The sequence below is a fragment of the Ochotona princeps genome, chromosome 8, assembly GCF_030435755.1.
Source record: "Ochotona princeps isolate mOchPri1 chromosome 8, mOchPri1.hap1, whole genome shotgun sequence".
In the NCBI taxonomy this organism is placed as follows: domain Eukaryota; kingdom Metazoa; phylum Chordata; class Mammalia; order Lagomorpha; family Ochotonidae; genus Ochotona; species Ochotona princeps.
The window spans coordinates 47,203,516-47,224,226 of NC_080839.1; the positions used below are offsets into that span (position 1 = coordinate 47,203,516).

Here is a 20,711-nt window from a genome sequence, read left to right on the forward strand (position 1 = left end):
GTAGGAGAGACCTTTCCATGAAATTCAGCCTAAGAAACCTGCAAGAACTCACACATATCCTCTGCAACAAAGACATCTTATCCCTAAACACCTGCTTCAAAAGCTCCCAGATTCAAAACCTATTTTGCTGAGCATGTACCTACATATCATACTAGAGTTCATGCTGGTGATGCCTTAAGAATCAATCCTTTTAAAAAATTCATTTTCTAGGGAAGGTGATTATTCATTTTGTCATCCAATTTCCCATCATTAAAAATTTCAGATGTAAAACCACTGCATACTGATGGGGGGGCACAGTATAAAAAAAGAATATTTTTTAGTGACAAAGCTGAAAAAAAAAGATAGTTGCTGGGCTCTTGTCTCTGAGGATCTTGGGGGAAATCAGAGATAAATTTCTTTAGATTACCTTGGAAAGAGGTGGAAGCTGCCAGAATGTAGAGTAATGGACTGGTTGGCCTTGGGGCTCCACTTCAGCTCAGATTTTTGGAAAGAGGCCCACTTTTAAGTAACATTCTGCCTAATGGTATTTCATTTGCAGGATAAGGATACTTAACTTTCCTTTCCCCTACCACCATTCCATCTTAGCAAGGACAATAGAAGCACAGGGTCCCCAGTTTTCTTTGCATATTCATTCATGTGAAAGTAAGATCCCAGGGTTGCAAACAGTGCCTGGTTTGCACTAAAGAGAGAGGACCCATCTCTCTGGCCTAGCTAAGAAAATATTTCTGAGGTTGTGAGACAAAGGCTGACTTGGCTAGTGGAGTGAGCTTTCCTTGAGTTGCAGATAGCTTGTTGGCTAGGCAGGAAGATGTCCCACAGGAAGCCTTCTCAATAAGGTCAGATTTATTTAACTTGCTAAAAATGCTGCTCACTGGGTTCAAGGGTCCACCGACCTGCACTTTCTTTTCCCTGGAAATCCTAAGATGCTGACACAGCCTAAAGAAGATTCCTTCTGGGTTGGTTCTGCCAAAAGATGTTCTGAAGGATGTTGAGTCTCTGAGTTCCTCGAACGCAGCGGGCTGCTTTGGGTTCCTGGAACATCTGTCCACAGTGGTTCCATCCTGAGGGCAGACTACATGCTTCTGGCCCTTTCCTGCACCTAGAACTTGCTTCCTTCTTCCTTCTCTGCCTTTTTCTTGTTCACTATCACATCAGACTTAATTCAGGAGCCCTTTTCTTCAGGAAGTTGCCTTGCAACTTGTGTGTTGAGTGTATATCCTCTTCTCCGTGCCTTGTTAGGCTTCTCTTTTCATACAGTAACAATTATTTTCAAATTCAGTGCACAAGCAGGTTTGCTGCTTGTTTAAGAATCCAAGGTAGGTATATTCTTGCTGATTTGGGGTACAACCAAGAAGCTACCTTTTACATGCTTTAAAAAAATAGCCAAGTAGGGCCCGGCGCAATAGCGTAATGGTTAAGGTCCTCGCCTTGAACACACCAGGATCCCATATGGGCACTGGTTCTAATCCCAGCAGCTGCACTTCCCATCCAGCTCCATGCTTGTGGCCTGGGAGAGCAGTCGAGGACAGCCCAAAGCCTTGGGACCCTGCACCCGCATGGGAGACCCGGAAAGTTGTTCCTGACTCCTGGCTTTGGATTGGATCAGCTCTGGCCCATTGGGGCCTCTTGGGGAATGAATCATCTGACGGAGGATTTTCCTCTCTGTCTCTCCTCCTCTCTGTACATCTGCCTTTCCAATAAAAATAATACACCCAAGTATAAGAAGAGAATCCAAAGAACAGATTCGTGATGCACAGAAAGCAGACCCCCTTGTTAGAGGCCTACCCTGAGCCAAGGACTTTTAACATTTTAGCTTTGGCGTAATTACTAACAATATTCTTACCAAACAGGTAGTATTGCCTCCATTTTACAAGCGAGGCTAAGGATTAAGTGACTAACGTAAGGTCATACATACATCGGAGAGTGACCCACCCAAGACTCATACCCAGGTCTGGCCCCAAGCCAGAGCTCTTACTCCACAAAGGGTTGCTTGGAAACCAACCCCTCCATCTGGGATACAGAGGCCTTCTTCTTCTTCTTCTTCTTTTTTTTAATTCCCCAACAAACACCGTTGGCCAGGGAAGTAAGGGGCAGTAAAAACGGAAGCCTCTTTTAAATGAGTCAGCCAGCGGCTGCCTTAGCCTTCACTGAAGATTCCACGGCTTTTTGTGTGGGGAACTGAAATGGAAACTGTCGCCTCCACGAGGCTAACATCAAGCTGGGCGGGAGAAGCAGAACTCAGTGGGGTTTCCTTCTCAACCAGTGAAAGGTGTTTCCGTCCACTCCTTCACAGGGAACAGCAAAGTGCGGTGTGCGCGTTAGCAGGGCAGGGTGGGTGGAGGAGGAAGGTTCTCCAGCCAAGCGCAGAGCACGCGACTCGGCCGCCCGGCGCAGTTGCCAGGACAGCGCGGCCCGTGCAGCAACGGCACAAGCCGCACAGCGTCCTGGCGGCGGCTGCTGCGAGGCCGAATGACGCATTGCAGGTACGAACCAGCCAATCAGAGGCCGGCTCTAGAACTATCGCGCAGACGCGTCGCCGGCTCGATGCTCCTCCGCGCCGCAAAGTAGCGCCCCTCAGGCGTGGCTCCACCGGCCTTTTCACGGCCCGTGGCGGGAGTGAGACCCACTTACGTCAGCGGTACCACCACCTCCCTTCACCTCTGGCCGCGTTGACCAAGTAACTGTGAATAAAAGGGTCTCGAGGAGGGAATGAGGGGAGGGGGCGGGCCGGGACTCGTTCGCGCTGTTCCGTTATCTGGGATGCGGCGGAGGGATCTGGCGGAGGGAGGTGTTTATGAGACGCTGGGGGCGGAGGGGGAGAATTAGTCCGAGTGAGGCGAGCGAGCTGAGAGGTTGTGTGGAAGTGGCTCGGGGACTGGTAGCGCTTGCAGCATGGTGAGTGCGTCGCTGAGCTGCCGGCGCTCGGCCTGCGAGGGGGAAAAGGCTGAGGCGAAGGGACCCCCGAAGGGGCACTCTCCTCCCTGACGCCCTCTAGGAGGGAGTCTGCACCAGAGAGGGGCACCAAACGCGGCCGGGGGCGCCCGTAACGGTTGTGTCGCAGGTGCTTCCCGACCCCCCTTCTCCTCTGGAGGGCTTCCTCTAAGTGAGGCGGGGGATGGTCGGGCACACAGACCCCCTCCCCAAGGACGTGAAACGGCTTCTCGGGGCTCGGGGTGGTGGGAAGCTGCAGTGAGGGGGGAGGGCGGCAGCAGCCCTGGCTGGCCGGGGGCGGGAGAGAAAGTGATGAGAAGAGGCGCGGGGAAAGCGTTCGGTCGGACTCTGGAAAGGTCAAACCGGGGGCCGGATTCAAACCGCCCAACGGACGGTTGGCGCGGGCGCCAGGAAGCGCCTTTGTCCGCTCGCGGCCGCCATGCGCCGAGGGGGCGGGCGGAGCGCGCGGGGCCCCGGGGCGAGCGCCGGCGCCGTTAGCGGCCCGCGTGGCCGTGGTGCGGGGGGCGCGCGCGGGCGGGCGGGCGGCGGGGTGGGGCGGCCGCGAGCGGGACCGGAGCCGCACCGGAGCCGCCAACCCGCTCGGCAGGCTCGGCCCCAGCTGCTGCGCTGGCACCTGCAGGGCTGCTGCGGAGGGCCCCGCCGCCCCCGCACCCCCTTTCCCTCCCGGTTCTCTCATCTTGGCGTCTAAGGGGGGTGGGGGGAAGGTTCTGGAGCCCGGGCTGGGAGCGTCAAAAAATGGATTTGCTCTGGGCGGAACTGAGCCTTATGCCTTGATGTCAGTCGGAAGGCACAGCTTGCTGGAGAGGGATCCGTGGGTTCCAGCTTGGGACGCAGAGATATTTCCTGTGGGCCGCCGAGCGACCACAGGCTGCGGTGCGGCTGACTGGTGCCGAAGTCGGGGCCACCGGCTGGTTTCTCCTCTCTGCCCAAGGACTTGGGGACCTCTTGGTGCCGAGGAACCCCCACCACCCCCAGCATTCCTTCACAGTCCTGTTCCCATCAAGAGTAGTCCGATGGGCCCAACGTAGGCTAGGTTGACTTTTCTACTTGTAGTAGCTGTCAAATACTGTAGTGATTGAAGGGGCTGCGGGGTGGGGCGGCTGCCGCAGAAATTTGAAAATGCGTTTTCCAGAAACCTTAGTGCAGCTTTCTGTCCTTTTCTTTCCCCTGGGAGGCGGAGGGGGGGGGGAGTGTTGATGATTCTAACGAGGGCGATAATTTGCAATCCTTGTGCCAAGTGGTGAAGGCGATGGGTGTGTCCAGGCAGCAAGGTGACATCTTAACCAGCAGTTGAGAATCCTTGCCAACTGAAACCTCCAGCCTGCATGGGTGTGGGGAGATTTCACCTTGGATACAACTAGGTTCGCGTTTCAATTTGATGGGCTTGGTCCCTCTCTATATTTTAAATTCTGAAATTGTGCTGATTGATTTTGTACATCATAGGCATGTAATTGCAGATTGCATTTAGAAGAAAAATTCAAATGAAGAACAAGGGCGTTTCTACTCAGTACTGCAAATTGAGTCGGAAATTCAGGATTTTAATAAGCTTGTGTATTTACTGTTGGCATCATTGATCTTTGTTTTTACTTTGTTAAAAAAAAACCTGCTAATTGATTTAAACAATTGAGCTCAGGCAGCTTCATAATTACATACTTGGAGATTTATTTAATACTCCATCTAGTTAGTAAGATAATCATTGCTGTAGCTCTTGGTTTGTGTGTGATCAGGGTGTGACCGTTGCTTCGGGAATTGAGTCTAGATGATTGGCCAAGTAAGAGATGTTAGGAGGTAGAAACATTTGAGTCTAAATCTGTGTTCCTTTGGACTACAGGAGTTCATACTCAGAAAATCAAAGAATTCGCCTCGGCTCTGTTAAAATACAGAAATTTCTTGTTTGGTAGAATGTAGGTGTTTATTAGTGGTCCGAGCTGTTATGAGGTCATTTTGTTCCAGTGGTTTCTCTTGGTCTGATATTGCTGTATGGAAAAGAGCTGTTCTATCACAGTTGGGGCTTTTTTTTAGCCCGATTGAAATAATTTGACTGCTTTTGGTGTAGCTAAAACAAGTACCACTCTGTAATTGTAAAAATATTTTCGATATGAAACCTTTGTTTTCTCTAATTTACACTTAGGGGGATGGATGGAAGATAGTTTGTATTCCTGTGGATTCATTATAACTTTGATGACAAATCTAAGAAAAGGATTTTTAAAAGATGGCTTAGCACTGTATAAACTCCATGTTTGTTGGTGCCTGCTTAGAATGCCATTTGGGTCTGTACTAGAGACACAGTGCATTCACTTCACTCACAGAGTGTACGGTAGTGCCTCTTGGTGTTTACAGGTCATCTGTGCTTGCTTGAAAACTCAGATCCAGTAGGTTGGCTGGGATTTTAGAGTATACCAATGCCTGGAAGCTTTCTCTGGAGTGATAAGAGCAGTAGAAGTAGAGAAATAAGGGAGTAAAAGTGAATTAGTCTTCATGTTGTTTAGATACACATGAGTGAGCCGGAATTTTCCCAAAAGTATGCTACTTTTGGTTCTGAGAAAATAGCGCACACACTCCATAGACAAAAAAGGGCCAGATTTATTAGCTTGTAGTGCAGAAACTAGAGAGAAGGCTTTTAAAAGGTCTTGCTTTCAGGAGGCTTTATTCTGAATGTTGCTGACTGGTACTTAAAAATTTGAAGCTATGGGTAACATTAACTAAAAAACTGATGAAGCCTTTCCAGCAAAAATTGGGAGCTTTCAGGTTGAGATAGCTTTGTCTCCGCTGTGCTTTTTATTGCTTGAAGCTGTGTGTGTGTGTGTGTGATCTAAGATTGAGCCTTACAAATTTACAAGCAAAACTGGACAGTAACGTTTTGTTAGCACGCACCCAATCTGTACCTAAAGAAGTCGTTACTTCGGGTTTACACGTGGTGCAATGCCTGCCACACATTTAGCTTGATAGCTTTCAATCTGAACTGATTTCACTTGCTGTTGTCCCCGAGTCAACTCTTCCTGGTGTCAGTTTGTGCAACTAAGTTTTGTCTACTTAAATCTCAGTTAGCATGGGTTTTTGCTGTAAAATTGATATTTTTCATGCTTTTGTGTGGAATTTGAGATAGTCTGGTCATTCATTATGGATTTCTTGATTAATTTAAATAGATCTATATTTTGCCTTGAACACACGAGGTTATCCCTTTACATAGCTTCTCACACTGCACATTAAACCCTACAAGGTGAGTAGTGTCGTTCTTGTGTTACTGACAAGTGGCTATGAGAAATTGAGTAGAGTGGCCAGGGTCACACAGCTATTAAAGAGCAGATCTGGGAGATCAGCCCAGTCATGACTCAGAACACCATACTTTTTCTCCCAGGGTGACATGCTGCCTTTGCTTCAGAGATGGAGCCCTGCAAAAATTAAATCACACTAGAAGTCAGTTCTCTTCTGTTGATACTCATGATAATACATGATACCCATTATCTCGGATTGAGAAGATTGTAAGTGGGGGTGCGATCTTTGACTAAGCCAAATATTTGTTAGTGGATGATTGGGACTTGTTAGAGGTGAAAGTAGGTTTATTTTGACTTAGAAACGTGTTTGCATTCTCTGGATTCTCAAATTTTTTTTTCATTCTGTGCCCTAAAGAAAATGTGACACATTACCCTGCCCAGGGAAGTGTTCAGAAATGAAATTGGCTGGGTTTGTTTGCTTTTACCTATGTATAAAAGACCTGATTAGTCATTGTGCATTGATTGCACATTGAATGAACTGTGTCTTGGCAGTGTCCCTCAACACCACACGTGTAGTACCATGGATGTATATACAAATAATTACATCCAAAAATGAAGGCCACAAGAAAACACCAGGCTTGGATATTTTGTAAACATCTTTATGTGTAATGCTCCAGATTCAGGTATTGGATATGTCGAATACCTTAGTGCTTGTTTAATTTGAATTCTGTTAGCCATACATTTTTGTCCCATACTGCATCTTTCCTTCATTTAACCCTGTCCTTAAAATTGGAAGTAATACCATTCTAAAATTACTTAGAAGTTGGGACAAGAATAGTTTACACAGTGGGTTTTAACAAATGCCTAAAAATTGTAAAAGCAAATGAAGTAATCTCCATGTACTATAAAAATATAAACCTTAGACTAATTTGGTATTTCATAAAGCAAGAGAGAATGGATGATTGGACTTAACATTTGGTAAAGATTGTAGTATAGATAGATCCTGGTTTCTTTGTATTAGCTTCATATGTAAAGGATAAAATCTAGTAGATTTTTTTTATTTGGAAAGGCAGTACGGTGTCGCAATGATGTGTTTAATCCCTTGTGGGAGCAATCAGCGTGTGATTATTAAACCTGCGTTTTGGTTTTCTGGAGATTTCTAGGATGATGCTTTCAGTTTGCCGTAGGAAATGAGATTTCATTTGATATCTTGCTTTAAAAAGGGAAGCAATGCTTCTACAGGATTCTGCCCTTGCTTTAAAAGCATAACCGCTCCATTCTTTGAGTGTGCCGTGTTTGTGTATTTTAAACTTGGAAGAAAGCAAACTTAGTTTTGAAGGTAAACTAGATGTATGCATGTTGTATCCACCTGTTTGCCAGGATTGTTGAGCTAAGTGGAGCTTACTGTGAGCTTGGAAAGTTTCAACTGTGTCTAACTGCTGAATCATCTCCACACTCTGAAGTCCCTAACCTACCTCTCTATCTCTTGTAGGCTGACCAACTGACTGAAGAGCAGATTGCAGGTGAGAACACTCCACTAGATGGTGTCTGTTGGGTTTTGTATAAATTAAATCGCCAACCTTAAACAGTTGCTTGAAAAAGACTTAGATGTCTGTCAGACGGTAACAAATGAATGTACTATAGTAATTCAGCCTGCTTTAGCAGGTGAGAACGTAACCCTGCTTGTGAAAGATGGCTTGGAACTACGTGTTTAATATGTATTTTTGAGTCTATGTAGATATACTTTGAAGTGTTCCCCCCCCCCTTTTTTTTGCTGGCAGGGGGAGAAGTATGGGGGAGGTGTTTCTTGAAGCTGTAACTCATTAAAAAACAAATTCTGAGCTACTTAACAGTGTAATTCCAAATCAGTACATTGGAATGTAGAATAAGAAGTTGAACATTTTATACAGTTTAAATCAGCAAAAATTTAAACATACAGGTTTGAACATACTACCCTAAACTGCCAAGATCTGAAACTTTGTTAGTGCTAATATGATAACCTATGACAACGGATTGGAAAATTCTACACCTGACCTCACTTGATGAGTGACTGTCAAAATACTCGCTATTGGAATTAATAAGGTTGTCATCTTGTTACATGAATAAGATATCCATGAAATGTGAATTTTGTGTTTAGATTTGGATCTCATCCCCAAAATATCTCGTGATGCAGTTCAAGTATTCAAAAATCTGAAATCCAAAACACTTCTATACTTCTGATGCTCAGAATTTCAGTTAAGGAATACTACTCAGCCTATATAATTAGAAAATAATCACTTATCTAGTTAAAAGCAGCCAGAAGCCAGTGTTTTTTTGTTTTCAGATTTCACTGGTAATTTGAAATTTGTCTAAAAAGCAGTGGCAGCTGTCAGCATCTTGAATTTTACCTCCTTTATATTGCTTTGGAGATGTACGAAATTATATAAAATCTGATTTTTATTTTATTCTAGAAGTTTGTTTAAAAAGGTGGGAAACTTGGATGGAAAAGTTTTGTATGTGTTTGCTTTGCTGCATAAAACAGTATTAGCACAAGTGCCAAGTAATTCAAATGCCACTGTTTTCTCAATAATCAAGAAGTTAAAAATGGAAGTACTTGAGTATTTAAGTACAATTTGGAACTCCACTATTACATAACCCATTTAAGATGAGGCTTACTACCATAAATGTACAAAAATTTGGAGGATGTCAGAAATCATTATAGTCTTCTTGAACATCATAAATGCTGATAGGATTTTGTGAAGTAGGAAGCTACTTAATATTAAGGGCCACATTAAAGCAGGTTTTGACTTGCGTAATTTGACTTAAACATGGGAGTTGCTTTCTGGAGTTGATTGGTTAAATATGTTTTCAATACATTGAGTACACTGACATATTGTTAATCTCAGTTATGTTTGCCATTTTAAATACCCTAATACAGATTTTCTGAAATGTTTTTTTAATATAATGTCTCCTGGAGGAGCTAACTCAGGCTGTCATAATTTGTGTCTTAAACTTACATTTTTCATTTTATTTTTTGTATTGCCAGGTAACGATCACAGCATAATATGGAAACAGTGTGTTTACCTTAAGTAGGAAATGGTTACTGTAGGTGCCTGTCACATGGTAGATGTGCTTAGATAGCTAGCTCTTACTTTTCCTTATTTGAGAGGCAGAGCATCTGCTGCCTGCCCGGTGCATTAGCAGGAAGCTGGATGGGAAGCTGACTATCTGGGACCTGAACCAGGAATTCAGATCAGTACATTGTATATCAATGTAGCTATCCCTAACCTGTCTGATGATTCACTCCCTAAGTGACCGCAACAGCCGGTGCTGTGCCGATCCGAAGCCAGGAGCCAGGAACTTCTTTCCGGGTCTCCCATGCGGGTGCAGGGTCCCAAGGCTTTGGGCCATCCTCGACTGCTTTCCCAGGCCACAAGCATGGAGCTGGATGGGAAGTAGAGCTGCCGGGGTTAGAACCAGCGCCCATATGGGATCCTGGGGCGCATTTAAAACGAGGATCTTAACCATTGCGCTATTGCACCGGGCCCAAATGCCCATTCTTATTTTTTCCTGTTTTATTTATTTAAAAGGCAGGGACAGACAGGTTGTCCATCTACTGGATCTACTGGTTTACTCTCCAGAAGCCCAAAACAGCTGGAGCTGGGCCAGGATAAAGGTTCTAACTGAATCCAGTTCTCCCACCCTGGTGGCCAGAGACCCAAACACTTGAGCCCTTACTGCTGCCTCCAGGCTGTGCATTACAGAGCAGATTCAGCATTTGGATTTTGAGAACTGTCAGGTGTGTGGGTATCCTACACAGCGTCTGAAGTGACTGCCCTGCCACACAGTTTTGCAAATGTTTAAATATAAGAGAATCAGTCTTGATTGGCTGAGTGCATGTTTATAAAATAATACTTGTGGTTTACCACAACGTTGTCTTTAGGGTAAGATCTTTTTTTTTTTTTTCCTTTCTCCCCCTCCCCCAATTTGGTCTTTGCTTACCTTGCCTTTCCCATACCACAGATATCTATTATGTTTCTTGGGCTCAAAGTTTTTACTGAAGTTTTAGAGGAACCAAAACTTTATGCTTACATGTGAGGCAGGAAGGTGTTACCGTTCTCTCCGTTAGCTCCAGTGCTGCCCTGAAGTAAACATTAAATACTTGTGGAGTGGATAAGTTTCCTTCTTGAAGTTGCACAGAAGAATTTAGAACACTGCTATACTACTCTAGCAATAATGATAATTTACCTTCATAGTGAAGCTAATTTTATTTTTAATGTGGTGAGTTATAAAATTGCTGGTGACCAGTGTATTATAGACTCTTAAGAGCTGTTTGTTTCTTAAGCTTCCTACATAAAACGTAACAATGAATGTTAAAATTGTATTTGTCAACATGTAATAAAAATGCTAACAGATTTGTTTAGAAATTCTAACAACAAATAACGTAGTCCAGAAATTTGGTTATTTAGGTGAAATCACTAGAATTCTTATGTGTGTGTTGATATACATGATGTATTATACATCATCTTGAAGAATACTATGTGACTAATGTGTCACTTCTGTTGAGAACTTCACCATGGTGTCTTTAGTTGTTGGTATTTCGCATTGGTAGTACTGAGGAAATGCACAAAAAATTTTTATTTTAACATCTGTGCTTAAGCTTTTCATGGTCCAGATTATATTAGTTTGTAAGCCACTATTACGTAGTGCCTTGCAAAGATCCTTAACACAAAGACCTTTTAAGGGATTTTTAAATTCAGAATTTTGTAAATGAGATGTTAAAATTTTGATAAAATTACAAATGTATGACTTAAAATTAGATTTATATAATAAACAGAAAAGACTCCTAAAATTGCCTGTGAACTTCTTTTTTAAGATTTATTTATTTTCTTTGTAAAGTCAAATATATAGAGAGGAGGAGAGACAAAGAGAAAGATTTTCTGACCACTGATTCATTCCCCAATTGGCAGCAATGGCCGGAGCTGAGCTAATCTGAAGCCAGAAGCCAGGAACTTCCTCTAGGCCTCCCACGCGGGTGCAGGGTCCCAAGGCTTTGGGTCGTCCTGACTGTTCTCCCAGGGCACAGGCAGGGAGCTGGATGGGAAGTAGGGCTGCTGGGATTAGAACTGGTGCCCATATGCGATCCTGGGCATTCAAGGCGAGGACTTCAGCTGTGTGCTGGACCCAAGAAGCAGACAGAAAGATCTTTTGTCCATTCATTCCCTCCCCAAGTGGCCTCAATGGCAAAGTCAGGAGCCCAAAACTTCTGTATCTCCTGCACAGGTGCAGGGTCCCAAGGCTTTGTGCCATCCTCTACTGCCCTCCGAGGCCACAAGCAGGAAGCTGGCTGGGAAGAGGAGCATACAGGATCCCTGTTTGGGATCCTGGCGCTTGCAAGAGGAAGATTAGCCAATTAACCCATCATATCAGGCCTTTTACACATAAGTATTTTGTGAAAAAGATAGCCATTTTGTGACATTCAGGACTTGATTTTACTGTATCATTAGGTTTTAACTCTGAAATTTGTATTTCAAATCATTAGAGATGCGGTTTAGAACCTTGTTATACAGAGTGAACTTAAATTGTACTTTGGCATTTATACTTATCCAGAATTTTTTACAGAATTTTCGTCAGTGTAAAAATACAAGTAGAAATTTGGAGTAAATCTGTATCTTTATTCTTTTTTTTTTTAAGATTTATTTTTATTGGAAAGGCAGATATACAGAGAGGAGGAGAGACAGAGGAAGATCTTCTGTCCGATGGTTCACTCCCCAAGTGGTTGCAACGGCTGGAGCTGAGCCAATCTGAAGCCAGGAGCTCTTCCGGGTCTCCCATGTGGGTGCAGGGTCCCAAGGCTTTGGGCCGTCCTCAGCTGCTTTCTCAGACCACAAGCGGGGAGCTGGATGGGAAGCAGGGCCACCAGGATTAGAACTGGCGACCATATGGAATTCCAGCGTGTGCAAGGCGAAGACTTTAACCACTACGCTATCATGCTGGGCCCTCATTTCTTCTTGAATGCATAAAGTAAATTATAGATAAGGTTTTAATTTGTTTTTCACTTTTTTAAAAAAAAATTTATTTTTATTACAAAGTCAGATATATACAGAGAGGAGGAGAGACAGAGTGGAAGATCTTCCATCCGATGATTCACTCCCCAAGTGAGCGCAACGGCCACTGCTGTGCCAATCCGAAGCCGGGAGCCAGGAATGTCTTCCGGGTCTCCCATGCAGGCGCAGGGTCCCAGTGCTCTGGGCCGTCCTCAACTGCTTTCCCAGGCCACAAGCAGGGAGCTGGGTGGGAAGTGGAGCTGCCGGGATTAGAACCGACGCCCATATAGGATCCCGGGGTGTTCAAGGCAAGGACTTTAGCCGCTAGGCCGTGCTGCTGGGCCCTGTTTTTCACCAAACATTTTAGGGCATTTTTTAAATACGTTAAACACATTCTGCTTCTTAGGAACTTTATCTTTTAGTTAAATTCTGTAATAGAGGAAAATGATTATTGATAAACACTGTAATGTCATACACCTTTTGGTGTTAGAAAGTGCATGGCTAAGTACTTTTGCCAAAAATTAAGTATAAAGAACATAAGATATAGCGCAAGAAACATAAATAATAATAGGTGATAGATGCTGTATGTCTGAGCTTTGTGTATTTCAGACAGTGCTTATATATCTTGGAAAGGTCTTTGTTATCTTTTTTTTTAGGATCTTAGTAAAATGGAAATATCTTCATTGAGTTGATTATTTGTGCTGGGACATCCTGATATATTTTTGTCACAGTTTATATAAGTTAGCACTATATACTTTTTTTTACACAAATAATTGCTAGTGATATTAGCTTATGATTGAGGTTAGTTGAGTTTTACCGGAAACAAGTAGTATTTTAAATAGAACAGAAGTATGTAACTTTTCATAGCAAACTCGTACAAAATAGAACCTGATCTAAGTTGAAGTAGGCAGTTAGTTACAAGGTGTTAAACAAGAAAGTAATGTGGTAGTCCCCCCCCCCAAAAAAAAAAAAAAGAAAATCAGGAATGGCCATGTTTTGTGAAAACCCAGTTAGGCAGTTCTAGTAAGAAAGGGAGGGGTTAAGATATTAGATATAAATACAGAAAGGTCTTTTTTTTTTTTTAATCTATTTTATTGTATTGTTGTTGACAATCTTTACATAGTTACAGTTAAAGGAAAAAGAAGAAAAAAAAGATTCAGGGGGATAGGGAAGTGGGTAATGCTATTATGTCAATATTGTTTCCATCATGTATCTGAGGTAAGGGGGATATTGAGGGAGAAGCCCCACCCAGTTTCCCGCCCACCCCAAGTCCGGGATGTGGGGCAAGCTCTGAGATATGTGCTCAAGTGGTGTTAATAGTTCTCCAGTTATGAATCACTGCCAGTTTTGCTCGATGAGGTCGTCCACTGATTGATATGGTCCATCATAAAGTCTCTGTTTGCCCCATATTTCGCTGCCAGCATTTGTTTTGTTTTTTAACTGTTTATTCAAGGGAGACAATTGGTTCACTCTCCAAGTGCCCCAAAATGGCGCCCAGACTGGACTGGGCGGGAGCCAGGAGTACAGTCAGGGCTAGCACCTGGTGTCAGGAACCCGGTGACTCCTGGGGACTACCTTAGCAGGAGCACTGCACTCAGGAGGCAGACTCGGGATCAGACCCTGGTACTCCTATCTGACCCTGGTGTCTTCTAATAGTGTGCAGCCTGTGAGCTGCACAAGTACTTGGGTGCCTGCCATCCACGTGGGAGAGCCAGATAGATTGGACTCTCAGTTTGTGGTGTGGCCTGGCCAGTTACAGCTGTTGTAGGCACTTGGAGGAAAGAGTGGGTGGGAGATGCTGTCACTATAAATTTTGAAAGTTTTTTTCTTTCAAAATGGTAGTATTACTGAGATTATGAGTAGACATAGATGAAATGGACAAGGAAGTATACTTTTAAGATTTCTGTATTTTCAAAAGGAAGCTTTCATTGCTGATTCAGTGCCCAATTGGCTGGAATAGCCAGAGCTGAGCCAGGCCAAAGCCAGGGGCCAGGAACTTCATCCATTTCCTGTGTATGTGCCAGGTGTCCGAATGCTTGGCCCATCTTCCAGTGTTAAGTGCATCAGCAGGGAGCTGGAGAATGGGAAGTGGAGCAGCCAGGACATGAACTGGTGCTCATACAGGATGCTGCTGTTACAGTCTGGCTTTATCCACTGTGCCACAATGCTGGCCCCAATCTTTTTTTTTTTTTTTTTTGACATTTGCCAGATGTTTAGCTATAAATGCTTTAGACATATTCTTAGATTTGGAAGGTAAACCAGTTGAAGCACAAGTAATTGGCTCATATTACGTTGCTAGTAAGTAGCAGAGTTGAAAAACATTAACACCTTCGTTAAGTTCCAAGTTTAGATTATGTGCCATATGGCCTTGGCATACTGAAAGATGCTTGGTGTTGAGCAGCTGTAGGTGATCATTGCTGAACCTAACCTTATCACCCGATGAGTTGAATCTAAGTAGTTTTAATAGTGGATTGATGAGATAAAGGATATGATTACTGATACCTTCCAAAATTTGCACTTGTATTTGTGGTATTGTGTAGCCAGCTGGGCATCGCAGGTAACAGCCTGACTTGCTATACTGCAGTGATGGCCCTGGTTTTATTGTGTCCCATATGGGCTTTAGGTCAAGACCCAGCTGCTGCACTTAAAAATCTAACTGCCTGCTAATACGCCTGGGAAAAGCAACAAAGGACACCCCAAGCGCTTGGGGACCTTGCACCCTTGTGCGAGACCCAGAAGCAGCTTGGCTCCTGGCTTCAGGCTGGCCCAGCTCCAGTCATTGGCGGCTTGTAGAGAATGAACCAGTGGGTAGAAGGTTGCTCGCTCGCTCTCTCTGGCTTTGCTTCTCTAACTCAAATGAAAGTAAGTCTTTTTTAAAAATGAAAAATTTGAATTTAGCTGTGGTCTGAGAGACTTAGATACTACATGGAACAGAGCAGTAATAGACGGGTATGGTGTATTGGACTAAAGAAAGGCATTTTTCAAACACTAGTCAAGCTTATTGGCCCCATGAACTTTGGAACCGCTTTTGTATTTGGTTGCTGGTAGTTCTGATACCTTTTACAGAAGATAATAACTTTATTAACTCAGTGGTATGACCTTTCAAATGTAATCTTGTTTGTTTCTCTATCTGTAAAATAAATTGTAAAGCCAGGCGGTAGGGAGTATTGGTCCATCCACTTTTCATATAATTTCACAAGAAGATTTTAAGGAATAGCATTTCATTCTGTAAGCTTGGAGTTTTTTATTTTAAAGAAAGATGTAATTACCTGTGTTCTTAAGGATGATATCACTGGAGATTTTTAAGATTTATTTGAAAGGGAAAGCTGAAGTGACCTGGGGCTGGGACAGGCCAAATTCAGGAGCCTGGAACTGGTTTCCTGGTCTCCCAGATGGGTGGCAGGGACCCAAACACTGTAGCTAAGGTAATGATTGATTTTGGCAAAAAGAAGTTTGATCTTTGAAGCTCTTAGTGCAAACTGTGTTGTAAAAATACATGATTGATACTGACAATTTTGTTTTTTATTGAGGCTATAGGTTAGCCCTGTAATTTTGAATTAAGTTTCACTGAAAAGCTTAACTGGAAAATAAAGTAGAAAATAAAAAGCCAGTCATTTGGGACTTTGGGGGTTTTTTCCCCCTTCTTTCAACCTAAAATAATTTTTCTGGTCTAGATTGTGGAGTTCCTTGTGGGATTTTAAAATGAGAACTACTTGTTAGACAATGTGAATATATATACTGGTATCTTCAGCCAGAATTGTTTGAAATACTGCTATCACAAACTTTCCCACCTGATTCTGGAGTAGTCAAAGTCTAGTTTCAGGTGCTAGGTCCACATCTTTGCCTTGATTTTTCTTTTATGTGGCTTTTGTTGTTAACTGGTGTATTTGGATTGTGATCTTTTGAACAGAATTCAAAGAAGCTTTTTCACTATTTGACAAGGATGGTGATGGAACCATAACAACAAAGGAGTTGGGAACTGTGATGAGGTCTCTTGGGCAGAATCCCACAGAAGCAGAGCTGCAGGACATGATTAATGAAGTAGATGCCGATGGTAAAAAGTCTATTTTGGAATGGGCAGTGGTGGAAGAACTGAGGAAGTGTTATTTATATTTTAATATTTCGACCATTTCAGGTAATGGCACAATTGACTTCCCTGAATTTCTGACAATGATGGCAAGAAAAATGAAAGACACAGACAGTGAAGAAGAAATTAGAGAAGCATTCCGTGTGTTTGATAAGGTAAGTAAGATACTATAGCATTGGATATGTTAAATCTTTTGAGGATGCAAAAAATGGTGATATCCAGACCTCTTGATTTTCTGATGAGCAACTACTAGTACACTTTGAACTGTTAACAGATGTTTAGGAGTTCAATATAAACTTAGATTTCTTCATAAAATGTAATGCTTTAGCCTTTTGGCCAAGGAGACGTCACTTTGGCTCTGAAATAATAATTTCCAAAGTATAGGACATCTTTCTTAATTCTTGGAACATTTAATTTATGAACCAACTGTTTGGATTTTCTTTTTTCTTTTTTTATCAGAAAGGCAGATTTACAGATACAGATCTGTCCGCTGGTTCACTCCCTTAAGTGGCCACAATGGCTGGAGCTGAGCCAATCCAAAGCCAGGAGCCAGAAGCTTCTTCCCGGTCTCCCACATTGGTGCAGGGTCCTAAGGCTTTGGGCTGTCCTCTACTGCTTTCCTAGGCCACAAGCAGGGAGCTGGGAAGTGGAGAAACCAGGACATGAACCGGCACCCATATGGGATGCCTGTGAGCACAAGGCGAGGAGTTAGCCACTAGACTATTGCACTGGGCCTGTGGATTTTCTTTAAAAAATGAAACTTCCCTGTAATATGAAATCAATAAACCTATTAACTGTCCATTCCAGCCTTAAGTCTATCATTTTATGCAAGTACCGTTTGTTTGTTTGTTTTTTAGGACGGCAATGGCTACATTAGTGCTGCAGAGCTTCGCCATGTGATGACAAACTTGGGAGAGAAGTTGACAGATGAAGAGGTTGATGAAATGATCAGGGAAGCAGATATCGATGGTGATGGTCAAGTAAACTATGAAGGTAAGTGCTGGGCTCTCACTTCCTCTCTCTGTGCTTTGTTACATTAGACGGACTTGTCAGCTATGTGGTAGATCGACATTAGTGACTCCCCAGCCCCAAAGTTAGAATGCCAGACCAGGTGGATGTGCTGAGCCTGTGTCTATCAGTGCTATACATACAGATGAGACAAGTTCACTGTCAGTTGAGACTATTTTTAGAGCTGTTTCTCAAGTTCTACCCTAGCATAGCATCTGCATTTTAAAAAGCTTCCTGGCTGACCAATAAGCACATTTTACACTTGGAGAAATGTACTTGTGAAACAACTTAGAAAGCTTCACACTTGATCCCAGTTCCCTATAATGATAATAAACGTGACTTTTCTTTACTTGAGCTCCTTTCCCTTCCCTCCCTAGATTGAAATTTTATACTTCAATTCAAAAGTATTTGCAACATTTTTTGGGAATTGAAAAGATTTCTACTAAATTCTAAGTTTTTTTGATTTCATGATAAAACTTCTAAATTAAGAGAACTGCAGAAACTTGGACTTTCAAAAACTGAATTCAGAACACTGAAGTTAATATTGACTTGTAACACCTCAGGCTTAAAATTCAAGTTAAGTTTTTACAGCTAAGAGTGTGTAAAGCTATTATTGGTAGTGATCCTAACAATTACAGCTTATAATTTTCTGCCCTTGGTTGTAAACTATCTTTCTGGCCCATACTTGATGGTAATTCCGAGGAAGTAAAGGGGAATAGACTGTTCAGTGAGCAAATGTGATTGGTTCTGTCATGTGTCATTGACTCAACTTTTTGTGTATTTTTTCAGAGTTTGTACAAATGATGACAGCAAAGTGAAGACGTTGTACAGAATGTGTTAAATTTCTTGTACAAAATTGTTTATTTGCCTTTTCTTTGTTTGTAACTTATCTGTAAAAGGTTTCCCCTACTGTCAAAAAAAAAAAAAGGTATGCATGTATAGTAATTAGGACTTCATTCCTCCATGTTTTCTTCCCTTATCTTACTGTCATTGTCCTGAAACCTTATTTTAGAAATTGATCAAGTAACATGTTGCATGTGGCTTACTCTGGATATATCTAAGCCCTTCTGCACATCTAAACTTAGGAGGAGTTGGTCAAATGAGGGAACATCTGGTTATGCCTTTTTTTAAGTAGTTTTCTTTAGGAACTGTCAGCATGTTGTTGTTGAAGTGTGGAGTTGTAACTCTGCGTGGACTATGGACAGTCAACAATATGTACTTTAAAAGTTGCACTATTGCAAAACGGGTGTATTATCCAGGTACTCGTACACTATTTTTTTGTACTGCTGGTCCTGTACCAGAAACATTTTCTTTTATTGTTACTTGCTTTTTAAACTTTGTTTAGCCACTTAAAGAAAATCTGCTTATGGCACAATTTGCCTCAAATCCATTCCAAGTTGTATATTTGTTTTCCAATAAAAAAATTACAATTTACCCAACTGTTGCTCTGAATGTGAGTCATTTGATTAACTTCCGAGGTCTAATCTTGAGAATAAAACAATGTTCGCTTTTTGAAATTAAGATTGTGTTTAGTTTTTAAACGAGGGTACATCTTTCCAGTCTTCAAATTAAAAGCATAAAAACACTGTTTCACCTTCTGGGAATTAGTGTTTCCTTTTAAAAATATTTTAGCTATGCATTGGTTTTTAGAATATAAAGACTTTTAATCTAGTTGAAAAGGATTACTTAATTTTCTAATCTTTCACTCATTGTGCTTTTTAATTTTTGCTTCAAGACAACAGTTTTCAGTTGTGCTGACCTGACATGTTTTGCTGCACAAGAAAGGTGGTTTTAGGGGAGTGGATTGGCAGTGACTAAGCCTTGTTTCAGTTTTTGTTTGCATTGCTTTGTGTATAATTTAAGCTACTAAAAAGGTAGTTGTCAGGGTTGAACTACCTTTTAAATACTTAATGAAAGATTTCATAGCAAAGCAGAGCCAAGATTAAAACATTAAATTTAACTTACCTGGTAATAGCCACAGTATTTTAGTTAGCCGGGGGACTAATTCCTTATTTGGCAGGTTACTGCCCCAGCTTTTGACTGTTTTACTACTGTTTTGTTCTAAAAAAAATAGGAAATTGGATGATTAATGGAGGAAGAGTGGTTAAAGTGTTTCAGGCAGAGCAAGGGAAGTTAACAGGCCTTAATAATCTTAATGAGGGTAATTACATGGTCACATATTAGTTAATGAATTAAATAGGAAGATTTTAGATGTGTGTTCTGAAGACCCGTTTATTCGATGCAGGGACATGCAAACTAAACAGTGGAACAAGATTCCTATTTCTGACTGTTGAGGCATTCTCTTAGGATGTTAAAATAAGCATGGACCCTGGAGTTCGATTATAGCAGTCTTCAGATCACTGCTTGTGTGAGTGCTTGAAAGGACGTCAGTAACCTTGCCTGTAAAATGGGTATGATTTACTCAGCTAGTTTCTAACTTGGGGTTTTTGTTTGTTGAAAGAGACCTGTCTTGCTGGTTCACTCAAATACCTGGAACTCGTCCTGGGTCTCCCACCTGGGTAGAAAGAATCTAAGTACTTGTCACCATCCCTTCTGCCTAGGGTGCTCATTAATTAGCTGGAAGCTGTATCAGGCAAAGTTGAGACTGAAGCATGGGCATCTTCTAATTTATTTAAGATCAGAAAAGCAAAATTAGAATAGATCTTCCACTCTCTGGTTCCCCAGTCAGAAATCCCTCTGGGCATCCCATTTAGCTACAGGGACCCTCCTCTACTGCCCTCCCAGGCCATTATCAGGGAGCTAGATCACAAGTGGAACCTGCACAAATGTGGGATGCTGGTGCCATAGGCGGGGACTTGGTCTGCCTACCCCCACAGCACCTGCCCCAACTCAGGTTTTTTTGAACCCCGTAAAATAAGGGAATTGAGTTAATTTCAGTTTTTCCAGTTTGAAAGTTTTAAACTTTTGGAATAGTTACAAATTTACAAACCAAAAATTATGCAGTTTCTTATATTACACACTAGTATAATTGTATATTTGTCACTATCCAAAAATAACATTCAGCTTTCCCTATTAATTTTATCCAGGTTCTTGCTGTCACTCCCACCATTCCCAACAGTTGCTACATGTGGAGGGAACATGTGTTACTTTATTCCATCTGACTAAATGTTTTCTAGTAGCATCCATTTTGCTCCAAATGACAGGATTCCAGTCTCAGGGTTGAATGCTATTCCATTGTGTGTGTGTGTGTACACATATATACCACATTTTTTACTGATGCACCTGATAGGAACCTTGATAGTATTATGAGCAGTTCTATAAGCTGGTAACAAAGAAGAGGGGATTTGGGCTTGCGTGTTTGGTTTTTCTGAGCCTTTTCATAAGCCACACACTAGGCATTACGTTAAAGTATAGAACAGTACTCATAAATACTTAGTTGGGTTGAAATTTGTTTCTGTAATA

The 20,711-nt window shown here is 42.2% G+C and overlaps 1 protein-coding gene across 1 annotated transcript; it reads left to right on the forward strand.

Moving 5' to 3' along the window:
- Positions 1 to 2,756: 2,756 nt before the first annotated feature.
- Positions 2,757 to 18,727, forward strand: CALM2 (calmodulin 2). Its single transcript, XM_004582790.4, has 6 exons — positions 2,757 to 2,895; positions 7,660 to 7,690; positions 16,104 to 16,247; positions 16,329 to 16,435; positions 17,138 to 17,273; positions 18,078 to 18,727. The coding sequence occupies exons 1-6, from the start codon at positions 2,893 to 2,895 to the stop codon at positions 18,104 to 18,106; spliced, it is 450 nt and encodes a 149-aa protein (XP_004582847.1). The 5' UTR covers positions 2,757 to 2,892; the 3' UTR covers positions 18,107 to 18,727.
- Positions 18,728 to 20,711: the final 1,984 nt, after the last annotated feature.